Genomic DNA, 22,487 nt, shown 5'->3' with positions numbered 1-22,487 from the left:
ACAATATTCCAAATCTTCTCCACTTTTCTTAAAACTCCTCTTTATCAGTAGGTGACCTTGTCTCCTACTTCACAGAGGAAACAGAGACCATCAGATGAGAAATTCTTTAACTTCCTGTTACTAAACATACAAACTTACAAATACTTCCTCTCATTAAAATTGAGGAGATATCTTCTCTATTTTGTTTCCAAGAACTTTCCTTCCAACAGTGCTTTAGATTGCCTCTGCTCTTACCCACTCAAGATCTTTACCTACTGACTAACCCTTCTCTTTAAAACAGTTTTTTCTCAGTTGTATCTTCCCTATCATGCTTAAGTTTCTCCTGTCTTAATTCTAATAACAACAACAAAAAAAAAGAAACAAAAAAACTTTGACCCCTTGTCATCCTCTTTCCAGCCTCCCTTCAAGACCAAGCTCTCCAAAAGCATTCTACAATTTGTCCCCGTTTCTGCAACTCTCTGTCTTCAAACTAGTACAATCTATCTTTCAACCTCATCATTTCACCACATAGCTTTCACTAAGATCACCAGTGTTACTAAATTGAAAAGATATTTCTCAGGGTTCATCTTCCTTGACTCCTTAGGAACAGACAACTCCTTTGAAACTCTTTTTATTTCCAGCACTATGCTTTACTCTTAGAGGTGCCTGGAACCGTTTCCGGACCTGCTTAAAATCCTTCAATATTTTCAGTGATCATGGGAAAGTGCAGGTTCACTAGTCCAAAAATGCAAGATCTTCCAAGATCTGGCCATTGCCAACTTTTAAAAACTCATCCCCCCCTTCACCGGATGATATACGATGAACTTTAAGCCTCTAAGTAGGATGAACTACAAGGAAATTTCCAGAAGGCGCTATGTTCTTCTTGGACTCTCCAGTGCCCACAGTCTGGAAATCTCTATCTCCCTCCCGGACTTCCGGGGAAACTCCTGCTTATCCTTCATGATTCAAAAGTCACTTCCTCCGGGAACCCTTCCAGATACTCCTAAGAATAAAGCGCTTAGTTCATTGTGCGCCAGCAGCGCCTAGTATTTTCTATTTGTCAAACATTATATTCAGTCCACCATAATTTGTTTACATATCTTTCTCCCAAATCTAGACGGAGGGCAGGGAAGGCATTCTATTCGCCTTCTTTTCCTCAGCATTCATCCCGCACAGTGCCTGGCACACTGTTTGCCCTCAGTAAATGTTTGCTGTGTGAACACTTCCCACCTTCGCGCGGGACTCGAATTATCCGGTTAACGGGCGAGTCCCCGGGCTCTCCGCCTGCGTGGCAAGGAGATTTAAAGCCTCCGCACGGTGATTGGCTCCAGCTGCAGGGGTGTGTCCGCCCCCCCCCCGCGCTGGGGAAGTGCGCAGGCGCGCAGGTTCGGAGAGCGCAGGCGCAAAAAGGGGGCAGCTGGGGCTCAGCCTGGGGTCCGGCCTGCGGGTGTCCGAGCTGCCGCGGCCGGAGAGGAGTGGCCGGAACTGCTTGGTGAGTCTCCAGGAGTGGGGCTGAGGGAGCTGGCCGGATGAAGATTGGGATCATAATCCCAGGGAGAAAGAGTATATCGTGACGGTTGAAAAGTTGGTGGCGTCGGGCTTAAGGGGAGGAGCGGGCGCTCTGGCCCCGACTGGGCAGGTCCGGCCCGGATCGAGGACGCGAGGTGCCTGGAGACTATCTAGGGGCCAGAGGAGGAAGGGTGGAGAGATGATGGTTCTCTGGACCCTTCCTTGAAACCTAGAAGAGGTAAACTCCCACTCCCTCACCTCCCACCCTCGCAGTGTTGCGGCGATCGGGATTAATAGACTGTATGGTGGCCACAGTGATCAGATAACTCTGAACTAGTTGTTTGAAGGTTTCTGAGGTTCATGGCATTGGAGAGTCCATGCTCTCCAGGAAAGTCCATTCTTACCTCGCGGCTTTACTGAAGACACACGAAGGAAAGGGTGGGTAAAAGATCGAATTCCACGGAGTAAGGGGGGCGGGGGGAAAGTCCTGGAAAGTACTATTTTACCTGGGACTTTTTGTTAGTCACCGCAATACTAGGAAAAGCGGGTGGGAGTTAGAGGAAACCGAAAGTCGTCAAAGTTGGGAAAAGAAGATGAGAAAAGGGGTAGTATTTTGCCTTTTGCTACTTGTCATCTACTTCGGGGAGGGGTGGGGGCTATTGGGAGAGGAGAGTTATGGACACTGGCAGCTTCTGACAGTGTTCCCTTTGCCTTGTGAAGATAATGTAGCTTCTTAGTAGCAGATATTTCGAGAATTGAGAGTGATATTACTCCATCTGCCCTGGTGCCCTTAAGCCTGGTTTTCAGATGTCCGGGTGAAATACTGCAGCTGTGCCCAGATAGAAATGGTTCTCCCACTTTCTTGTCTTGCCTGGAAAATACCACACTTGAAATTCATGAGACATCATTAGCAAGAATACTTTGACATCTAATCTTAAAATATTTCGTAGTAAAATTTAAAAATATTAATATTTCTGCCACCAGTAAAGTTGATGCCAAAGGCATCCAGTGATCGCTGGTCATTCATTCCTTTGGCAAGAGGTAATGAGAAGAAACACAGTCATATAAATATTAACAAATATTGATATTAGAAAAACTTCTTACATTACCCTGCTCCTTTGACAGGTCATGTGAAAGTAAATAAAATGATCATATAACAACCTACAACTTAAATATTTTTCAGTGTTGCTAGGGTTCTTTTTTTAGGTGCTTGTGGTATGTGGGTATGCACTAGAAAATTGCTGTTATCTTAATTCCAGAATAGGAATGACTTACTGTGCCATTATTTTCTTAACAATATTATACTCTTTCCTACAAACAGTAGAATTTCTGTATACATCTTAGTGTTTGTTTCTTTTACTCTAAATCAACTTTAGTAACAAGCTCACTGAACTAAAGGTCACATCTCTTCTAATCATTCAGAGCACAACCTTGAACCAAGAGGAGAGCAAACAAACAAACAGGTCCTGTTGCTCATGGGACAGCTATGGTACTTCACTTGGCATGAACCATACCACCATCATGAATTATGCATTTTAGAAGATCGTCTGTTACTATTTTAGATCATATTTTAATAGACTTTCTTTTAAACATTACCCTCTTCCAAAGTGATAATTTGTGAAATCACAGTTTTGCTATATTTTATAACTTTTTCTAGTGCATATTATAATAAATACATAAGTATTAAGTGCATAAGTATTGCTGTATAACAACTAAAATAATTTCTTGTTCTTGCTCTGCACTTTGGAAAATACTGCTTTGGGCCGAATCTACTCATTTTTAAGAGAAAGTGAAGATTGAACTACCTAAACTCTAAGGCCAGTGGACTCCAAAATTCTGTGAGCCTTGTGATGATGGCCTTCATTATTGTGACACAGTTCTAACAAACTTACTTATCTGGTTTCACCAGAATAGCAAAAGTGAAAAAGAGGATGTGTGCTCTTTGACATTTTTGTGTGAAATCAGCTGCCTTTTGTTTTGTTTCCTCTGAATTAAGGTGCTTTGTTTTCCTCCTGTGTGTTCCTCTGTCTTAAATATTCTGGAAATCTGTTTTTTAACTGTGTTTGTACTCTGTGTTATGTATATGTTAACATTTATAATATATGATGTTGCTTGCATCTAAGAGTGCTGAACTTTTTATTCCAGTGCCATATTTTGTTTCCAGCTCTGTAGATTGACAGAGAAGTAGATGATAAGGACTGGTTTTTTCTTTGTCTTGGGCGGATAGAGGCTTGGAACAGATGGATCCAGTGCCTCTAACAATTGGAGGAAGTGGATTGTGGAGCCAGGAAACAGCATCCACTGTTCTTTTTGTAATATTGGGGGGTGGAGATGGGATTCCATTTGCAGTCCTTTAAGTCACTGACATTTTGGTTTTGATTTCAGTTTAGGTTGAATCGCTACTAAAATATTTAAATCACTGTTCACTATGTTTTTCTAGAATTCCCTCATCTTAAAATCTTAACATTTATTTTAACAAGGTTTGACAATTGAGATTACCTTTAGACTGCCTCTTGATACTTATAAAATAAAATCCAAACTTCTTGGTATAGGATATAAGCCCTTCATAACCTCTCTCCTACCTGCCTTTTTTTTTTTTTTTTTTTTTTTGCGGTACGCGGACCTCTCACTGTTGTGGCCTCTCCTGTTGCGGAGCACAGGCTCCGGACGCGCAGGCTCAGCGGCCATCGGGGCACGAACCCGTGTCCCTGCATCGGCAGGCGGACTCTCAACCGCTGCGCCACCAGGGAAGCCCCCTACCTGCTTTTTATTTTTATTTTATTTTTTTTTATTTTTATTTTTTTTTTTTTGCGGTATGCGGGCCTCTCACTGTTGTGGCCTCTCCCGTTGCGGAGCACAGGCTCCGGACGCGCAGGCCCAGCGGCCATGGCTCACGGGCCCAGCCGCTCCGCGGCATATGGGATCCTCCCAGACCGGGGCACGAACCCGTATCCCCTGCATCGGCAGGCGGACTCTCAACCACTGCGCCACCAGGGAGGCCCCCTACCTGCTTTTTAAAGCCATCCTGCCTCCTCTGTACACAGGCACATACATACACACGTTATATTCCTGCATGACTACGTTGTGGCACTTCTTTTTTTTTTTTTCCTTTTGGCGGTGTGGTGTAGCTCATGGGGTCTTAGTTCCCTGACCAGGGATTGAACCCAGGCCCCAGCAGTGAAAGCACCGAATCCTAACCACTGGACCACCAGGGAATTCCCTGTGGCACTTCTTTAATAGTCCAAAATCACAATTTTCTTAGAGTTGATTGTGCTTTGATTCCCAAATCACAATCCTGAGAGGTATTTAATAATTATTATGAAAAATTATAATAGTTTTAGTTAGCATTACATTCTAGCAGGGTTCTAAATGCTTTGTATAAATTAACTCAATCCTTATAACAACACTTGAAGTAAGCATTATATTCTCATTTAATGAGAAAACTGAAGAACAGAGAAGTTAAGTAAGCAATAGTCATGATTTGAAACCATTATGCCTCCAAATACTGGCCACTTAACCACTACACCATATTGCTTTTTATATAAACAAGAATGCCATTCAATCTGCTGTGGGGGATATTCCTTTCCAGGGATCTGAATGCTTATGTTTTCTGCCTGTGGCACCTGACTCTTCCCATCAGAATATTTGAGAAACTTACCAGAAAGCATCTAAGTAAACTTGGAATTAGGGCCAAAATACTTGGATGGTTTAGGTGAATATTTCTCTCAGGCAAGGTAAAGCCATGCCAGTCCTCCCCACCTCACACTTGGTATTCCCCTGGCAGATACCATACTTATGTCTGCCAGACTGCGTCTCTCTCTTCCCTGGGGAATGACTGCTGCATTCTTGAGCCTCCTTATCTTTCATATAGATCATCCCTTTTCTGTTCTCACGGCCTTTCCTTTAGACGTGGTCAATGTAATTAATTATAATCACACCTAGATCTTCCTCCCCAAGATTATATCCTGATCACTTAGAGTAGAATTGCAGAATTTCCAAGGCTGAGCAGTACTTGAAAACTAGGTGTTGGACATCAAGCAATTAAGTTATAATAGGTGCTTCTGTAAAACTGAAGTGTAATTTTGATCTTTTTGGTTAGTGATCTTTAGTGGTACTTTCTCCCTCAGTAGTATGATTTCTGTCTTGATTCTTGTGCTTCAGCGGTCTTTGAAACCAAGGTATTTAATAGGTATGATTCAGAGGTGTACTTCTTATATTTGCATAGCTTTGGGGCTTTGGTATAAGAATTGCTAAAGTTGTTCCTATAGGGGGAAATAGAAGGAAGAAGTGAACCCTAACATAAATAAGACTCTCATCTCATCTAAATGCTTTCAGGAAGAATTAAATTTCCTAATCAGAGCATGTATTCTTTTTGGCCTAACCTAGAATGTTTAGAGTATTTTGGAATACCATGTACCTGTACTTTGTGAGTATAAGTGTGAACATTTTTTCTTCCTTCCTTTCTTCTTTGTGTGCGAACACTTTTAATGTTCCATATTAAAAATGGAATCTAAGAATGAAACATATTTCTAAAGAGAAACTAAATTCTTTTATGCAGTAAGTGATGGTTCATATCTGAATTTCTCCTTCGTTCTCTGTAATCCTTTTTTCTATTCTTTCCATTTATTCTCCATTACTCATGTTTAAGAGTCTTCAAAAAAGAGCTGCTTAGGTGTATTGTGCATATACTAGTACTTTATTAGGCGCCTGGAATGGCACCTAATAACTCACAACATGAGATAGCACGTGTGAGTTAGGAATGATTGGCAAGGCTTCCAATAGCCTGAATAAAATATTCACCCCAACCATCCAAGTGTTTTGGCTCTGATTCTAAGTTTACCTGGAAACTTTCTGATTAGCTTCTCAAACATTTTGATACCAGGAGTCAGATACCACAGAGAACATAACAAATAACATGAGTGAAAATGCGCAGTTCATTAGTAATTGTCATTTCATGAGTCTTTGCTCTGTGCTAGGCACTGTGCTAAGCACTTTATATACCTTAACTAATTTTATTTCTGAAACAACCCTGAGAGGTAGAACTGTAATCCTAACGAATGAGGAAACTGAGACTTGAATATGTTAAGTAAATTGCCCAGGTACCAGAGCTAGGATGAACTCGGGGTCGATCTGACCTCAGAGTCTGTGTTATGAACCACTACATTATGCTCATTCAACACAATTTATTAAATTATCTCACCTTATCTGGATGTAGAAAGTTTAGTCACAGGAGAATTATAACTGAAATCATATTCAACCCAACTAGGCCTTGACAGTATTTCAGATGGTCTTAGCCTCAGGCTAGGAAGACAATAGTCTTGTAGAGAGGCAGAATTTATGTGCATAAAACAATTAGAAAACTTAAGTGAAAAGGAAAACTATATATATTTGGAGGCAGGTAGCATAAAATAAACATTGCAAAAGAAACAAAGGTAATTTTCTTGGCATCAAAATATGTTCCCTTATTTGATAGTAGATGCTTGAAAAATGTTTGTGGAATGTATTGAGAGAGATGAATTCTAGGACCAGGGTTCCTTTCTTCCACACCTTCAGACTAGGTAGGCTGCTGACTCCTCCTTGCTCTCTGTCAGCAGAAGGAAGTTTTCAGCTCCCTTGGGGAGGTCACCATAGCTACATGGTAGATTTTATCAATTCTGTTCTGACAGCCCTGGCCTATAGTTTTCCTCTTCAGCTGGACCTCGGTCTCACTTGCCCTCTTATGACCACACTCCTCTGCTTTCTCTTTCTCAGCTATCATCAAGTCTGTTCCAAGAAGTATACCCAACCCCTGCCACTTCTCCAGTAACGACTGTGTAAAGAAAGCCTAAGAGTTGCATTTTATTCTCTTAGCATAAAAAAGTTGGACTAGATGATCTCTGAGGTTTCTCTTTAGAGATAATTCTCTGAGATGAGAATTAAACAGAAACTTTGTTCACACTTAATTGGTTAATTAAGCAGAAATTTCTGTAGGCTGGTGTTTTCCAAATGGTGTTCCATGGAACCCTGGGTTCCTTGGGATTAATAGAAGTATTCTTGGAAGGATTTTATGGTCATCTACATTTGAGTGGGATAGACAAAGGTGAATAAATATACGTCTTCACTGCTTTAGAACTTATGATTTCCAGCCAAGAATTTAATAAGCCAGCCAGTCTATAATGTGAGGATAAACATCAAAACTAGGAGGGGATGGGAAGGTGTAAGAGCTAAATATCTTCACTGTAGAAAGTCAGTGGATGATACCCAAAATTGACAAATATCAAGAAACAACACTATAAGCATGATTTAGAAGTTGGGAGTTAAGCACTAAAATAACTAATACTGTTGAAAATTTTGCCTCTAGGGTCCTGGGAGCAGGAGTTGGTTTGGGGGAAGAGGAAGGTCAGGGCAACTGCTATTTATTGGTGTAGAACTGTTTGACGTCTCAAACCATGTATATGTATTTGATCAAAATTAAATATGGAAGGATATCACATCTTCAAAAATAACTTTTAATGGCTGAATAACATTCCATCATGTAGTTATACAATAATTTTTCAGTCAAATCTCTATTACTGGTTATTTAGACCACTTCAGTGTTTTTAACACTATAAATAATACTGGGACAAATGTATTTTTGCCTGTATCTGTGATTTTCTTCTAAATTGATAAAAGTGGGAAAGGCCAAAGAATAGAGATATTTAAATTTTTCTTGTATGTATTACATTATCTTTTGAGAGTTTTGATTTTTTTAAATCAGCATTTTATTTTCTTAAATAGTGGTCAAGTAAATTTTAATTGTATAGGAGTAAGAATTGAAATGCCCATAGATAACCTGGGCTTGAAAAATACTATTATATCAATTTTTCTTTTGTCATTGGAGCTTACAACATTTTTTATCTTTTAGAGTTTTTCATTATCAATCAAAGGTTTGTAGTTATAGCATAGACTTTTGCTGTTAACAAACTTCTAGAGTGTTCTGAAATCTGTCTACAAAACCAGTGTGTTTGTAACTTTTCTAATGTTAAAGTGATTTTTACAGAAAATTTAGAAAATACATTATTGTATAAGACAAATAAAAATCACCTGTAAAAGGCTTCCTTGGTGGCGCAGTGGGTAAGAATTTGCCTGCCAATGCAAGGGACACGGGTTCGAGCCCTGGTTGGGGAAGATCCCACATGCTGCAGAGCAACTAAGCCCGTGCGCCACAACTACTGAGCCTGCGCTCTAGAGCCCGTGAGCCACAACTACTGAAGCCCGTGTGCCTAGAGCCTGTGCTCTGCAACAAGAGAAGCCACTGCGATGAGAGACCCACGCACTGCAACGAAGAGTAGCCCCCGCTCGCCGCAACTAGTGAAAGCCCACATGCAGCAGCAAAGACCAAACACAGTAAAAAATAAATAAATAAAATAAATAAATTAATTTTTTTTAAAAATCACCTGTAAAAATGTTTAAACATTTTATTCCATGTAATTTAAGATAGGGTGGACCTTCACATTTTTGGCCTTTAGTTTTTAAACTGTACATAGTTTTTAGTGTAGCGTTTTTTATTTTTATTATTTTTTTGCGGTACGCGGGCCTCTCACTGTTGTGGCCTCTCCCGTTGCGGAGCACAGGCTCCGGACGCGCAGGCTCAGTGGCCATGGCTCACGGGCCTAGCTGCTCCGCGGCATGTGGGATGTGGGATCTTCCCGGATCGGGGCACTAACCCGTGTCCCCTGCATCGGCAGGCGGACTCAACCACTGCGCCACCAGGGAAGCCCATTTATAGACTTTTTGATGATGGCCATTCTGACCAGTGTGAGTGATACCTCATTGTAGTTTCCATTTGCATTTCTCTAATAGTCAGTGATGCTGAGCATCTTTTCATGTGCCTGTTGGCCATCTGTATGTCTTCTTTGGAGAAATGTCTATTTAGATATTCTGCCCATTTTTTTTTTAATATTTATTTGTTTGGCTACATCAGGTCTTAGTTGCAGCACAAAGGATCTTCCTTGACCCCTGTGGGATCTTTCGTTGAGGCATGTGGGCTTCTTTCTAGTTGTGGTGCACAGGCTCAGTAGTTGTGGCATGTGGGCTGTCTGGTTGTGGTGCACAGGCTCTAGAATGAGCAGGCTTAGTTGCCCCACAGCATGTGAGATCTTAGTTCCCCAACCAGGGATCGAACCCACATCCCCTGCACTGGAAGGTGGATTCTTAACCCCTGGGCCACCAGGGAAGTCCTTTCTGCCCTTTTTTTTTTTTTTTTTTAATTTATTTGGTTGCACTGGGTCTTAGTTGCAGCAGGCAGGCTCCTTAGTTGAGGCATGCTCACTCTTAGTTGCGTCATGCATGTGATATCTAGTTCCCTGACCAGGGATCGAACCCTGGGCCCCCTGCATTGGGAGTGTGGAGTCTTTTTTTAAATTTTTTAAAAAATTATTTTATTTATTTATTTTTGGCTGCATTGGGTCTTTGTCGCTGCACATCGGCTTTCTCTAGTTGCGGTGAGTGGAGACTATTCTTTGTTGTGCTGGGGCTTCTCATTGCGGTGGCTTCTCTTGTTGTGAAGCGTGGACTCTAGGCGCGCGGGCTTCAGTAGTTGCGGCACGCAGCAGGAGTGCAGAGTCTTAACCACTGCACCACCAGGGAAGTCCCTGCCCATTTTCTAATTGGGTTGTTTTTTGTTCTTGTTATTGAGTTGTATGTTCTGTTTGTTCTGACTGGGTTATTTCCATTATTCTGTCTTCCAAATCACTTATTTTTGTGCCATTTAGTCAGCTGTTCATTGCTTCCAGATTGCTTTTTATCTCAGCAATTGAATTATCTGGTTTTTTTTTCTGCTTTCTCTTTTTTTTTTTTTTTTTTTTGGCGGTACGCGGGCCTCTCAGTGTTGTGGCCTCTCCCATTGTGGGGCACAGGCTCTGGAAGCGCAGGCTCAGCGGCCATGGCTCACAGGCCCAGCCGCTCCGTGGCATGTGGGATCTTCCCAGACCGGGGCACGAACCCATGTCCCCTGCATCGGCAGGCGGACTCTCAACCACTGCACCACCAGGGAAGCCCGAATTATCTGTTTTTGACTGGTTCATTTCTATAGTTTCTAGATCTTTGTAACAGTGACCTGCATTTCTATTGATAATCTTTCTTAATTCAATTAGCATTTTTATTACCACCTTTGAACTCAGGATCTGCAGGGACAGGGCAGCTACCAGTGCAAGGCTCTCTTTTCCCTGATTGTTGGTAGGCCAGCACATGTGCACTCCTCCCAAGTAGAATCTATTCTTCTCTAGCCCTTCATACTGTCATAGTGGTTCTCCCAGGAGCCAACAGGGCTTTTCTTCTTTGCGCAGGACCCCAGGACTGGGATGCCCAGATTGTTGCTTGACCTGCTTGTTCCCCAGGGTGAGAGTCTGCTGGTGCAGACCTTCTCTTCCAGATCCCTCCCAAGGTTGCAGATCCTGACCTGATGCCTTTTTTCTATCCTACTCCATTAAGTGGAGATCTCTCTTGTAGCTTTGGTTGTATAGGAGTTCTTCTGTCAGTTCCCAGCAGTTTTCCCTGAGAATTGTTCCACTTGTATATGTGGGGGGTTTTTTGTGGTTTTTTTTTTTTTTTTTTTTTTGGCGGTACGCGGGCCTCTCACCGCCGTGGCCTCTCCCGCCGCGGAGCACAGGCTCCGGACGTGCAGGCCCAGCGGCCACGGCCCACGGGCCCAGCCGCTCCCGGACCGGGGCAAGAACCCGCATCCCCTGCATCGGCAGGCGGAGTCTCAACCACTGGGCCACCAGGGAAGCCCTGTAGCTGTGTTTTTGATGTGTTTGTTGGGGAGGGTGAGCTCCACGTCATTCTACTCTGCCATCTTCATCCCCCTCTCGGCTTTTGCCTACTTTTTGATTATTACGAATAATGCTTAATATTGGTGTACAAGTTTTTGTGTGGACATATGTTTTCATTTCTAATATATGTAGGAATTAAATTGCTAGATCCCATGGTAGTTCTGTGTTTAACTTTTCGAAGCCTAAGTTGTTCTTGTCCTGTGTCGTTAACCTCTGTCTATGTTTTTCCTCCATTAGGTACCAGAATTGTAACAGGGAGAATATCATCCATTAGTACTTGTTTGTATATTAAAAAACGAAAACTTTTATCTGAAACAGTGGTTTTCAACCTTGGCCACACGTTGGAATCACCTGGAGAGTTTTAAAACTGACTGATGCCTGGCTCCCACCCGCAGAGATTCTTATTTAATTAGTGTGGGCTGCAGCCTTGGCCTCCAAATTTATAAAGGCTCATCAGGTGATTATAACATGTAGCCAAGGCTGGGAATCACTGCTCTAAAATGTGCTTTAAGCATGGAGTTAGACTTGCAACTTGGAAAAACAGGAGGCAGGTGTTGCAGGAAAGAAAGTGGGACTCGAGTGGATGGTCATTGTAAGGTCGTATCTTAACAGATGGCATCGCGAAACAGAGGAAAGCTTCAAGTGAGCTTTATTAGGGGGCGCTCCCAGGCGAGGTTCACTGGTCCGAGAGAAAGGGGCCAGAGAAGTCGCACCCGGGCGAGGGTTGGGCAAGACTTTATAGGGGAAGAAGGGAAAGGGGTGTGGTGAATCTGGGGGGGCGCAGGGTATTCCTTATTTGGTGGTCTCTTCGGGTATCGTGGCAATATCTGGTGCCGGTTACATCAGTCTTGGGACCGCTAGTCCCGCCCCTCGAAAGGCGGGAAGGCTGGGCCGGGTGGAAAGCCCCCAGGTCAGTTCCTGGAACTGGGTGGTCTGGAGAGTTTCGGTCTGATGCAACCTGTGAATCTGATTGCGTTCCCCTGCCTCGGGCCAGTTGGCCTTACAGTCATGTCCCAGGTCTCAGGTGAGTCGCTGGGAGGGTCGCTGAGTGTGGGTTCTTGGCTTGGCGTAGGAAAGAATTCAAGAGCGCCATAGTAAAGTGAAAGAAGGTTTATTCAGGGAGAGATACACACTCCATAGACGGAGTGTGGGCCATCTCAGAAGGCGAGGGCCCCAAGGTACGGGGTTGTCAATTTTTATAAAGGTGGGTAATTTCATAGGCTAATGAGTGGGAAGATTATTCCAGCTATTTTGGGAAAGGGGCAGGGATTTCCAGGAACTGGGCCACCACCCACTTTTTGGCCTTTTATGATCCGCCTCGGAACTGTCATGGCACCTGTGGGTGTGTCATTTAGCTTGCTGATGTATTATGATGAGCGTATACTGAGGCCCAAGGTCTAGTGGAAGTCGACTCTTCCGCCATCTTGGACCTAACCAGTTTATGTAACCAGTTTATGTTGTGTCCTCAGTGACAATGCCATTCTTTTAAAGGTTGTGCCCAGCCCCCTTCCTGTCTCACAGGGACTTCATGTGTATACAGGTTGACCCTTGAACAAGGTGGGTTTAAACTGGGTGGATACACTTACACTCAGATTTTTTTTTTCCCAATAAATACCTACTACAGTACTAACGTAACCCCTGCGTTGTTCAAGGGTCAACTGTACTTTTCTTTGGGCAAAGCTGCTACAGATTTGAATGACTTGATAATGTGGTTCTTTACTCTCCATCTAGTATGCATAACAGTAATTGAAAACACATGCTCTAGAGCACTCTTCCTGGGTTTCATCCTGGCTCTACTTGCAAAAGTTGCTTAACCTCACTGTTCCTTAGTTTGTACATCTGTAAAATGTGGGATTAAACAGTGTTTGCTAGGGTCGAATGTTTGTACGTCCTCCCCTCCAAAATTCATATGTTAAAATCGTAATGCTGGATGTGATGGTGTTATTAGGTGGAACCTTTGGGTGTTGCTTAAACCATGAGGGTGAAACCCTCATTAATGGGATTAGTCTCTTATAAAAGAGACTCCAGAGAGCTTCTAGCCCCTCCCACCATGTGAGGGTGCTTTAAATCATAAAGAGGGCCCTTACAAGAACTTTTAAAATACCCAGTCTGTGGTATTTTGTTATTGAAGCCTTAATGTACTAAGACAGTGTTGTAAGGATTAAATGAATGTGTGTGTGTATTTATATTTTTTAATATTTCTTAGAATAGTGTCTTGCATGTATAATGCTTTATAAATATCAACTATTGTAGTTAGAGTCCTCTCAATCCCCTACCCACTATCTAGACTTTCAAAATGGTGAGTAAGGATTATTAAAAAGTTAGCTACCATTTAAAATATTTTTTTGTATATTTTTAAATTTTTTCATAATAAAAAGTTGAGAAAGTAGCATAATGACCCTCCATGTATTATTCACCCAGCTTCAGCAATCATGGCCATTCTTTGCATCCTCTATACTCCCACCCATTTCCCCACCTTTGTTGTTTGTTTGTTTTTTCACCACATAGCATATGGGATCTTAGCTCCCCGAGCAGCAATTGGACCTGCTTCCCCTGCAGTGGAAGTGTGGAGTCTTAACCACTGGACCACCAGGGAAGTCCCAACTTCGAATTATTTTAAAGCAAATCCTACAGACTTCCATTTATTTATTAATTAATTTATGTATTTATTTTTGGTTGCGCCAGGTCTTAGATGCAGCCAGCAGGCTCCTTAGTTGCGGCATGCGAACTCTTAGTTGCGGCATGCATGTGGGATCTAGTTCCCTGACCAGGGATCAAACCCGGGCCCCCTGCATTGGGAGCGTGGAGTCTTAACTTCTGCGCCAACTGGGAAGTCCCAGACTTTCATTTAAATGGCTTCTCATTTCATAACATTTTCTTTGAATCCCTGACGGTGCTGAATGTCAGTAGAAAAGTTAGAGAACAAGAATACACTGGAGGTGAGGGGCTATGACAGAAGATTGACTGTACTCCAGGATGGAGCTGTTGTAAATTCTCAGTTACAGCTACGTTCTCTGCTTCTTTATGGGATCCTCTTTTATCCACTTCTTAGTATTTTGCCATGAAAGTACTAAGAACTTATTCAGACTCCATTAGAACCCACTCCTGCCACATCATGTGAAGTATGTTTCCCAGCCAAACCATAGCAAGGGCCTTTTCTCTAAACAACTTTTAGCAGTTTAGGACAAATTTTTCTACTGTATTATTTCTATACTTTTATGGTTGGGGTGGGTGATCATCAATTAGTGGATAGAAATGTTTCCACAGATTTACACTTACTGTGAATATGTGCCAACTGGAAGATCTGTCTCAGGAAAGGCTAAGAATTGATATTATGCTTATGAATTAGGGTCTAGAATTTATTCCTTGTCCTTGTTTTCTCCAATCTTATAAATCTCTTTTCTTCGTTGTCATAAACTATCATATTTTACAATAAAAATAAATGTATGAAATTTAAAAGTAGTACATTGCAAACTATTTGGAAAATTGGAAAAAGAAGAAAAATCACTCTTAATTCTACTATACCACAACAGCCATTGGTTATATTTTGATGATTCTCTTCCAGACTTTTTTCTGCCCATATTTTAACCCTCTGGTAATTATAGCACGTATTTGATTTTTTTTTAAAGTCTCCTTTGTTCACTGTATAATATACTAACCTTCATAACCTGAGCCCTTTTGTGGTTGCCGGCTTTAGCCAGAAAAAAAGAATCATTTAAGGGCAGTCTTTAATTTTTTAGACATGCAAAGTTATATATATTTGTCTAGCTAAGTATCTGTCAACTGGAAACTTGGTTTAGTTCTCCATCTTGATGGATTTTTTTTTTTTTGATAACAAGCAGTGAAGTTTAATTAACCAGTACTGAGAGGTAACCTTCATGGAACAACATCACTTCCATGAGCTGATTGATTAAGTGGGAGAACCACAGGCCTCATGACTGGCATGAAAATAGTATAGCCTATACAGTATCATCAACTTTAATATTCAAATTTAGTCTTCAGATGGAACAGTTAATATTTAGTCGTGATTATTTTCAGTTGCATTTACATTGATATCACTCATATTTAACATTGTTACTTTACTTTTGTTTTGCCTACTATTTCTCCTTCCCTAATGGTATTGAAATAATGGCTAACACTTGAATACCAGCTATGCTTCAGGCACTGTGCTAAGCACTTTGTATGGATCATCTTTTTTAATCTTCACCAGAAAAGCCTTTAAAATAGATCTGTTATCTCTTATCTTACAAATGCAGACTCTGAACTTTAGTGGGGATAGGTAGCTTGCCCAGGGTCACACAACAAATACATTTTTGGGGCCAGAATTTGGATGCTGGAGCTCCCACTACTCACCACTGTGCTAGCCTGCTCTGAACAGAAGTTTCTACTTGTTGTAAATACTTTAGTTACCATGAAAGTCTAATCAAAATATGCCAAAGAGAATTGCACATTTTATCAAACTGCTAAAGAGTACAGTAATAACTGTATGAGTGTAACTGATAGAGCAACTTACATTGTGATTAACTATGTTTTAAGAGAAGGAATAGGCAGGAAACTAATGGTAGAATATTTTAATGCAAAATCCTTGCCTTCCTGTATAAACTGAGTTAATACTTTACAAAATCATTCTTATATTGGTCTTGTCAGGAATCAGTGATTTAAAGTGCTATTTCTTCATTACTTCCTGAGTATCCCTCCATTTTTATCAATGAAGACATGTGGCTCTCCTGTTGATTAAGTTCTGAGTCCTTTTTACTTTGTATTCCTTCTTCCCAGTAGTATTATTTTCATTTTCTAAATTAATGTAGATATTTTTCAGGTTCTAAATTATTATAAAACAGATGAAAGCCATGATTACTCTGGTCTTTCTAGTTCTTCCTTCGGTTTAACCATCTTTGAGTCTGTGGAAGAGATAAGATTTCATGGTATTACTATAGAAAGTATCTGAAATTTTGAAATGAGCCATCAAGTAGAGTGCTTAGCCTATATTCTTATATTCAACAGTTCTCACATCTTATTAAGGGGCGGTACATCCAACAGTAAGACTATTTACCAGACCATGAGCTAGCCTTGGTTTCAGAGTTGATCCAGCCTTGAATAATAAATCTGCTCTTTACTCAGTCACCTTGGGCAAATTACTTACTTAAACTGAGCCTTAGTTTCCCCACCTATAAAGTGGTATAACAGACATAATGACATATATAAATAACTTAGATGGTTATATGATACATAGTACATGCTCAGTGAACATTTCTTCCTCCCCTCTCCCCCCAAGGTTTATAATAGAAAAGAAATTAAGAAAGATAACTAGGAGTCTGCTAGTAAGCCCAAAGGAACCATAGTAAGGGAAATAAGGTGTAAAAGCACTGAGAAAAATCTTGCATTTTCATCTCCAAGTCACACATATAGCATAAGTTCCCAGGAGCATTGGGAAAATGACACAGATATTTAATCTATTGGGTTATACCTAAGAAAAGTAAGTTTAATGGGATCTTTGTGTCAAATGATGTTTCATTTTTCCTTCCCCTCCCCCTTCTCTAATTCTCTTTACTCTACCATTCTGGATAGCCTTTCCTGACTCCATGAGAAAAACTTCTGGAGATAATAAATATGAGTAAAGCTATATAGCTAGTTCTAGCTTGCACCCTGCCTGACACTTCTGGGCAGTTTAGTAAAGGCTAAAAGAGCCTAGGGAGTATTATTCTTTGTCTCTCTTTGGCCTTCCCCTTACAATTCTGCTTTGTCTCACTTACTCCCATTTACTATAATCATGTGCTCAACATCCTCAAAAATCCAGAGTAGAGAAGTCTTAGGCAGCTCTGTCCTGATATCAGCATGCCAAACATGTGAGAACTTTACAGAAGTCTGTTTCTTGTTTTGTGTGTCATCTGCTCAGAGAGGAAAAAAAAGAAGTACTAGGCAGCACTTCGAGTTCACTTAAAAGGTGTGTCCTAAAAAATGGCACCACTGCTATGCCAGGAGTGACTCTTCACATCTGCTTCCCAGCTATATCTGCCTTTTTTTTTTTAATCTGCCTTTTTGATAATTAAAGGCAAGGACTCTTGGAATCTTTAAGTTTGACAGAGGTGAGTTTTACATTCAAGCCTCTCTTTGAACTTACATAAGTTTTGCTCATATTTACTAGGAGAATAACAAATATTGACTTGTAATTGGCAAGAATCACTTCTAGGAGTAGAATTACAAAATTATACAATTTGAGAGATCTGAGCTTCCTTACTCCCAAAATATCTTCCTACCCATAGTATACTATATCGGAAAACCTAATCGGGATGTCATTTCCAGGTACTAACTGATTAGTGTGTATTGCTTTTCTTAACACTTTCTGCTCTGTGGGGCATTTAGGAGTTTCATGTGAGAGGGATAGATAACTTTGGAGCATACCGCCTAGGAAGGACAGGCTTTGAAAGGTACCTTGTGTGGGAAAGCACGAGACTGCCTGGGCAGGCAGATGGAGATATTATAGAAAGGAAAAGCGTACAAAAACGGTGGGAGGGTACAAAGCAACTTCCTTTTCTTTTTATAATTACAACTATGAAAGATTGACAGAAGAGAAACTGTAGCATAATCATATGTGTGACTAAAGCTAAAGTCTCATAAAGAATTAGCAAGGTAATAAAGCATGTGGTTCTGTTTATGCTTATATCTACTGAATGATCAGTTCTTAATTTAAGAGAGACCTTTATATCTTGATTATGTATCTTAGTATATGAACCTTTTGGCAGAGCCACAGTCCTACTATGGCATACAAGCTATGAGATTAAATTTGCAACTTTTAATTTAACAATTTTAATAACAGTAGTTTTATGAGCATTAATGTCTTTAATCAAGGCTCAAAATCTTAATTAAATCCTGAAATGGTTAGCAATGACAGTAGAATTATAAACAAGGCTCTAAATGTAATGCCTTCCTGTCCTAGGAATGGGATATTGCCGCTTTTTGTTTAGATGGTTCTAATAAAAGTGTTGGTTAGCTACGGATGTGACTAAAAAGATCTGTATGTGACCAGCAGGCCATTCTAAATCATACACACGTATGGCAATTTTTGGTTTGTGGTTCTAGTGTTTATTTGAAGGCTTTGCGCTACTATTACATGTAGCTTTGTTTCTAAGATCCACTTAAATGAGCGTACATCTTGTTTTTCTACTTCTTTGTTCATTCAGCACACATTTATTGGGGTACGAACTGTCAGATCCTGTTAGGTGTTAGAGGTACAAAGATATAATAAAATCCTTTCCCTCCAAGTGTTCAGTACTAAGAAGTTAACAAAGTTCCCTGCTCGTCAGTGAGTGTACTCCATGGCAGGATTTCTCAACCTGAGCACTTTGACATTTTGGGCCAGATAATTCTTGTTGTGGGACGGTCACAAGGAGCATTATAGGAGGTTTAGCAGTATCCCGGGCCTCTACCAACTAGATGCCAGTAACGTTACTCCTCCTTACCCCCCACCCCCAACTCCTGGCAATCAAAAAATTCTCCAGACATTGCCACATGTCCCCTGGGGATAAATCCAGAATGTGAACCACACTTTTTATATGTGTCATTGACAAAGGGCTTTGGTAAAATTGGTTTTCAAATTTTTAATAACAAAGCTAGCAAATGTAATAAAAAGAAAACAACCTAGGTATGTCACACAGTGCTTATTACTCCACATGACTGCTCAAAGAAGAATACTATACAACAGTGTATCGCTGTTAATATTAGAGGGCAGGACTCTTGGAATCTTCACCTATTAAATGTTTTATGTTTCAGTTTGAATGTCTGTGAGATCACTTCCTGAGTTACTATGAGTTACTAAGTTACTAAGTATAGAAGAATAATTATACAGTTTCTTAGGGACTTCACTAAAATAACAGACCATACAGTAATTGGAAAGGGAGAGTCTACTCTTAATAAAAACTAGGTCTTTTCTGAACCCTTTGTATCAACATTATCCTTTTCTTGTTAAGAATGAAAGTATTTCATTTTTTCCAATGAGTAGCCTGGACAACTGACACATTTTTAGAATGTTTCCTGTGCTCTGCAGGCACACGACTTTGAATTTGTTACTTTACTAATGGAACACTACTGAACTTCGACTTCTTCACCTTATTGCTTTTCCATAAAGAACATTGTACAACCAGGAATTCATTTTAATAGTTTCTTGAAGCTTGTCTTCTAGTAATGCCTTCCTTCTCAAAGTAGAAGGACCACTTTCCTATTAGAAACAGTGCTTCACTGGAAGTCCTGAAACCTGAGTTTTAGTTTCACCTCTGGTAATAACTAGCATTTAAGCATTTACTTACCATCTCTCAGCCTTAATTTCTTCACCTGAAATATAGATAGATAGATAGACAGATAAATAGATAGGGATAAAGATAGGCTATTTTACCATGTTTTCCAAGTATCCTAAATTCCATAAATATACACTCTTTGCTCAAACAAACTTGTTTTTTGTGTCCTTATTCTTACAGGATATCCACATTTCAGTTTCTCCACCTATCAAGTTTTAATTCATCATGGATAATCTGTCAGCAGAAGAAATTCAGCTGAGGGCTAACCAGGTTACTGATGAGGTAAAGGTTTTACTTGGAATAAGTAATTAATTCTCTTTCAGTTTTCACAGTGGAAGGATGAGAGGACTTTCTTAGAAGACCATTTTGGCTTCTTCCTAGTCTCTTTATATCAAAGAATGCATTTGCTCTAGAGCACCGTTACTAGCTCCTTATTTTTTCAACTCATCAAAAAGCTAAAAAAGTGAAAACAATTTGTATGATTTTTTTTTTTTTTTAGTCATTACTGAACAGTTACTTACAACAAAGATATTCTAGATTTGAGGAATTCTGACATTTAATTTTAATAGAATTTTCTAATATCTGTGTAATATACCTAGATTTCTGCTTACATTAAATTTTTTATAAATTCCATTAACTTCACCTTCCAAATTTTCTCTTAAGGACCATCTGGTAGGAAGAAAATAACCAAATTATAGTAATAAGCTTTCTTTTTTTGTTTTAAAGGGAGAGGTGGATGGGCTGGCAATCTTTTTTTTTTTTTTTTGCTGTACATGGGCCTCTCACCGCTGTGGTCTCTTCCGTTGCGGAGCACAGGCCCAGTGGCCATGGCTCACGGGCCCAGCCGCTCCACGGCATGTGGGATCTTCCCGGACCGGGGCACGAACCCGCGTCCCCTGCATCGGCAGGCGGACTCTCAACCACTGCGCCACCAGGGAAGCCCTGGGCTGGCAATCTTTAAAAACAGAGTAGCATTATGAATATGGCCTGTGTTCAGATTTTGGGCAGGGGGTGTGGATTGTTGTAGAATGCTGAAACTCTTGTGTTTTCTCCTAGTCTCTGGAAAGTACAAGGAGAATCCTGGGTTTAGCCATTGAGGTAAGAAAGTGTTTAATCATCAAGTTAAGTATAGAAACTGTATAGAAGGGATTCTGATAGCACAGGCTGGAATTACTATTAAGAATCAGAAGGGTATTGTATCAATAAGCTTTATTATTTGAAACCAGCAATTGCTGAAATTGTCAAACCATGCAGTAATGGGCCTTTTATGTTTTTCTAATTGATAGTATTGGAATATGACAGGGAAGACAATTCACCATGAGTCTGTGACTTATTTTGGGGGGTTAATATGTTAAAGTGTGTTGGTTTGGGGAGATTAGTTTCCTCAGTAGCTCTAGTCCTCTGAGAAACTTAAGTTTCTAATGATTCTCTCTTGCTGTTTTTCAGACCTTGTAGGTTCTGTTTCTGTTTTGTTTTTATTTTGCTGTGCTCTCAGCGTTTTTCCCTTCTTTTAGTCTCAGGATGCAGGAATCAAGACTATCACTACGCTGGATGAACAAGGGGGTGAGTTGCAGTCATTGGCAGAAATTCTTGATTTGATTTAGGATGCCAGAAAGCCTTTTCAAATCAGCCATGTATAAAATTAATTAAGCCTTTGGGAGTACCTTCCCTTTGCAAGATAAGAGTGATATTTTACTTCTTTTCTGCTGATTTGAATTATATCATGTTTGTTGCCTATTTGAGGTGGGGGCCACAATACCCCATTGTATACCAAGTATTTATTATGTAGCAGGGCTTATTGTGTGTATTGGTCATATGTGAACTAGACATTATGATATTTTTGCATCATTTTCAGAAATCAAGTTAAGTCCTTAAATAGGTCAGATTAAGGCAGGCTTGGAAACATTCTGTTTGATTTGGCCCTGAGCAATCTGGTCTAGTTTTTATTAATCGTATGACAGCCTTCAGGTTTTGAGCCTATCCAATAGTAGAAATGTTGGGGATCTGGTCTAGTCAAAGTATACTTAATTTGGTTGCAGAAGTGATCTCTAAACCAATCCTCACATGCTCCTATTATACAAATTTCTTTAGAACAAATCTTTCCACAGTCAGAGGCCAGGTGCCCCAGGATCAGTATGTGAAAGACTATTTTCATTCTGGACAGTCTATAATACCATCTGGCCCTGATACAGTCACTGTGATGGGTTATTGGTGGATTCGAGGTTAAAGTTTTTGCTGTTCCATCATAATGGCGCTTTCTGGTTGGCACCGTGAATGTAACACAAAATGTAACTTCCACAACTTATTCTTAGAACAACTAAAACGCGTAGAAGAAGGCATGGACCAAATAAACAAAGACATGAGAGAAGCAGAGAAGACTTTAACAGAACTAAACAAGTGCTGTGGCCTTTGTGTATGCCCCTGTAATAGGTGAGTTGATAAATCAAGACCTTTTTCAAATAAATCTAAAGTGAGAGCACACCCCTCCCCACCTCCCAATAAGTATGACAGGGCCTAAATAAGGAACTTTGTTAGATCAACTGAAGCTGTTTCTCCTTCAGTCAGATCAAACTTTTTGTATAAATGGGCATGTTCACTGCAAACCATCGCTTAAATTTGATCAATCTTTTGATCAAGTCCCAATTTCATTTTTTAATAATACAAGAAAAGGTTAGGAAATATACATCTGGGTAATACAGAGCAGGATAGAATTAGTGTCTTTTCCTTTCAAATAAAATATATGTTCTGTGGTAGGCACATGAGGGAAGGTCAAGGGAATAAAAGACTTGGATCCTGGCTTCAAAAGACTTACCATGTGGTTGGGTATATGAGAAAGAATAGCAAAAAGTAAGAACTATATAAATCTAGTTCTAGACCATGTGATATCAACTGAGGCTAAAGGTATAGAACTGATAAA

At 40.3% G+C, this 22,487-nt stretch overlaps 1 protein-coding gene across 3 annotated transcripts in view; it reads left to right on the top strand.

Moving 5' to 3' along the window:
* Positions 1-1,364: 1,364 nt before the first annotated feature.
* Positions 1,365-22,487, top strand: part of SNAP23 (synaptosome associated protein 23) — a 33,054-nt gene continuing 11,931 nt past the window's right edge. The window contains exons 1-5 of one of the 3 annotated variants that reach the window (XM_082616717.1): positions 1,365-1,471; positions 19,751-19,852; positions 20,627-20,668; positions 21,085-21,133; positions 21,883-22,000. In XM_082616717.1, the coding sequence (XP_082472843.1) occupies positions 19,796-19,852; positions 20,627-20,668; positions 21,085-21,133; positions 21,883-22,000 (266 nt within the window). In that variant the 5' untranslated portion in view covers positions 1,365-1,471; positions 19,751-19,795. The other 2 variants (XM_082616719.1, XM_082616718.1) reach the window with 2 other exon arrangements.

The sequence above is a fragment of the Mesoplodon mirus genome, assembly GCF_964341445.2.
Source record: "Mesoplodon mirus genome assembly, chromosome: 4".
In the NCBI taxonomy this organism is placed as follows: Eukaryota; Metazoa; Chordata; class Mammalia; order Artiodactyla; family Ziphiidae; genus Mesoplodon; species Mesoplodon mirus.
The sequence above is the reverse complement of the archived record's forward strand: the minus strand, read 5'-3'. Positions and strand labels throughout refer to the sequence as shown.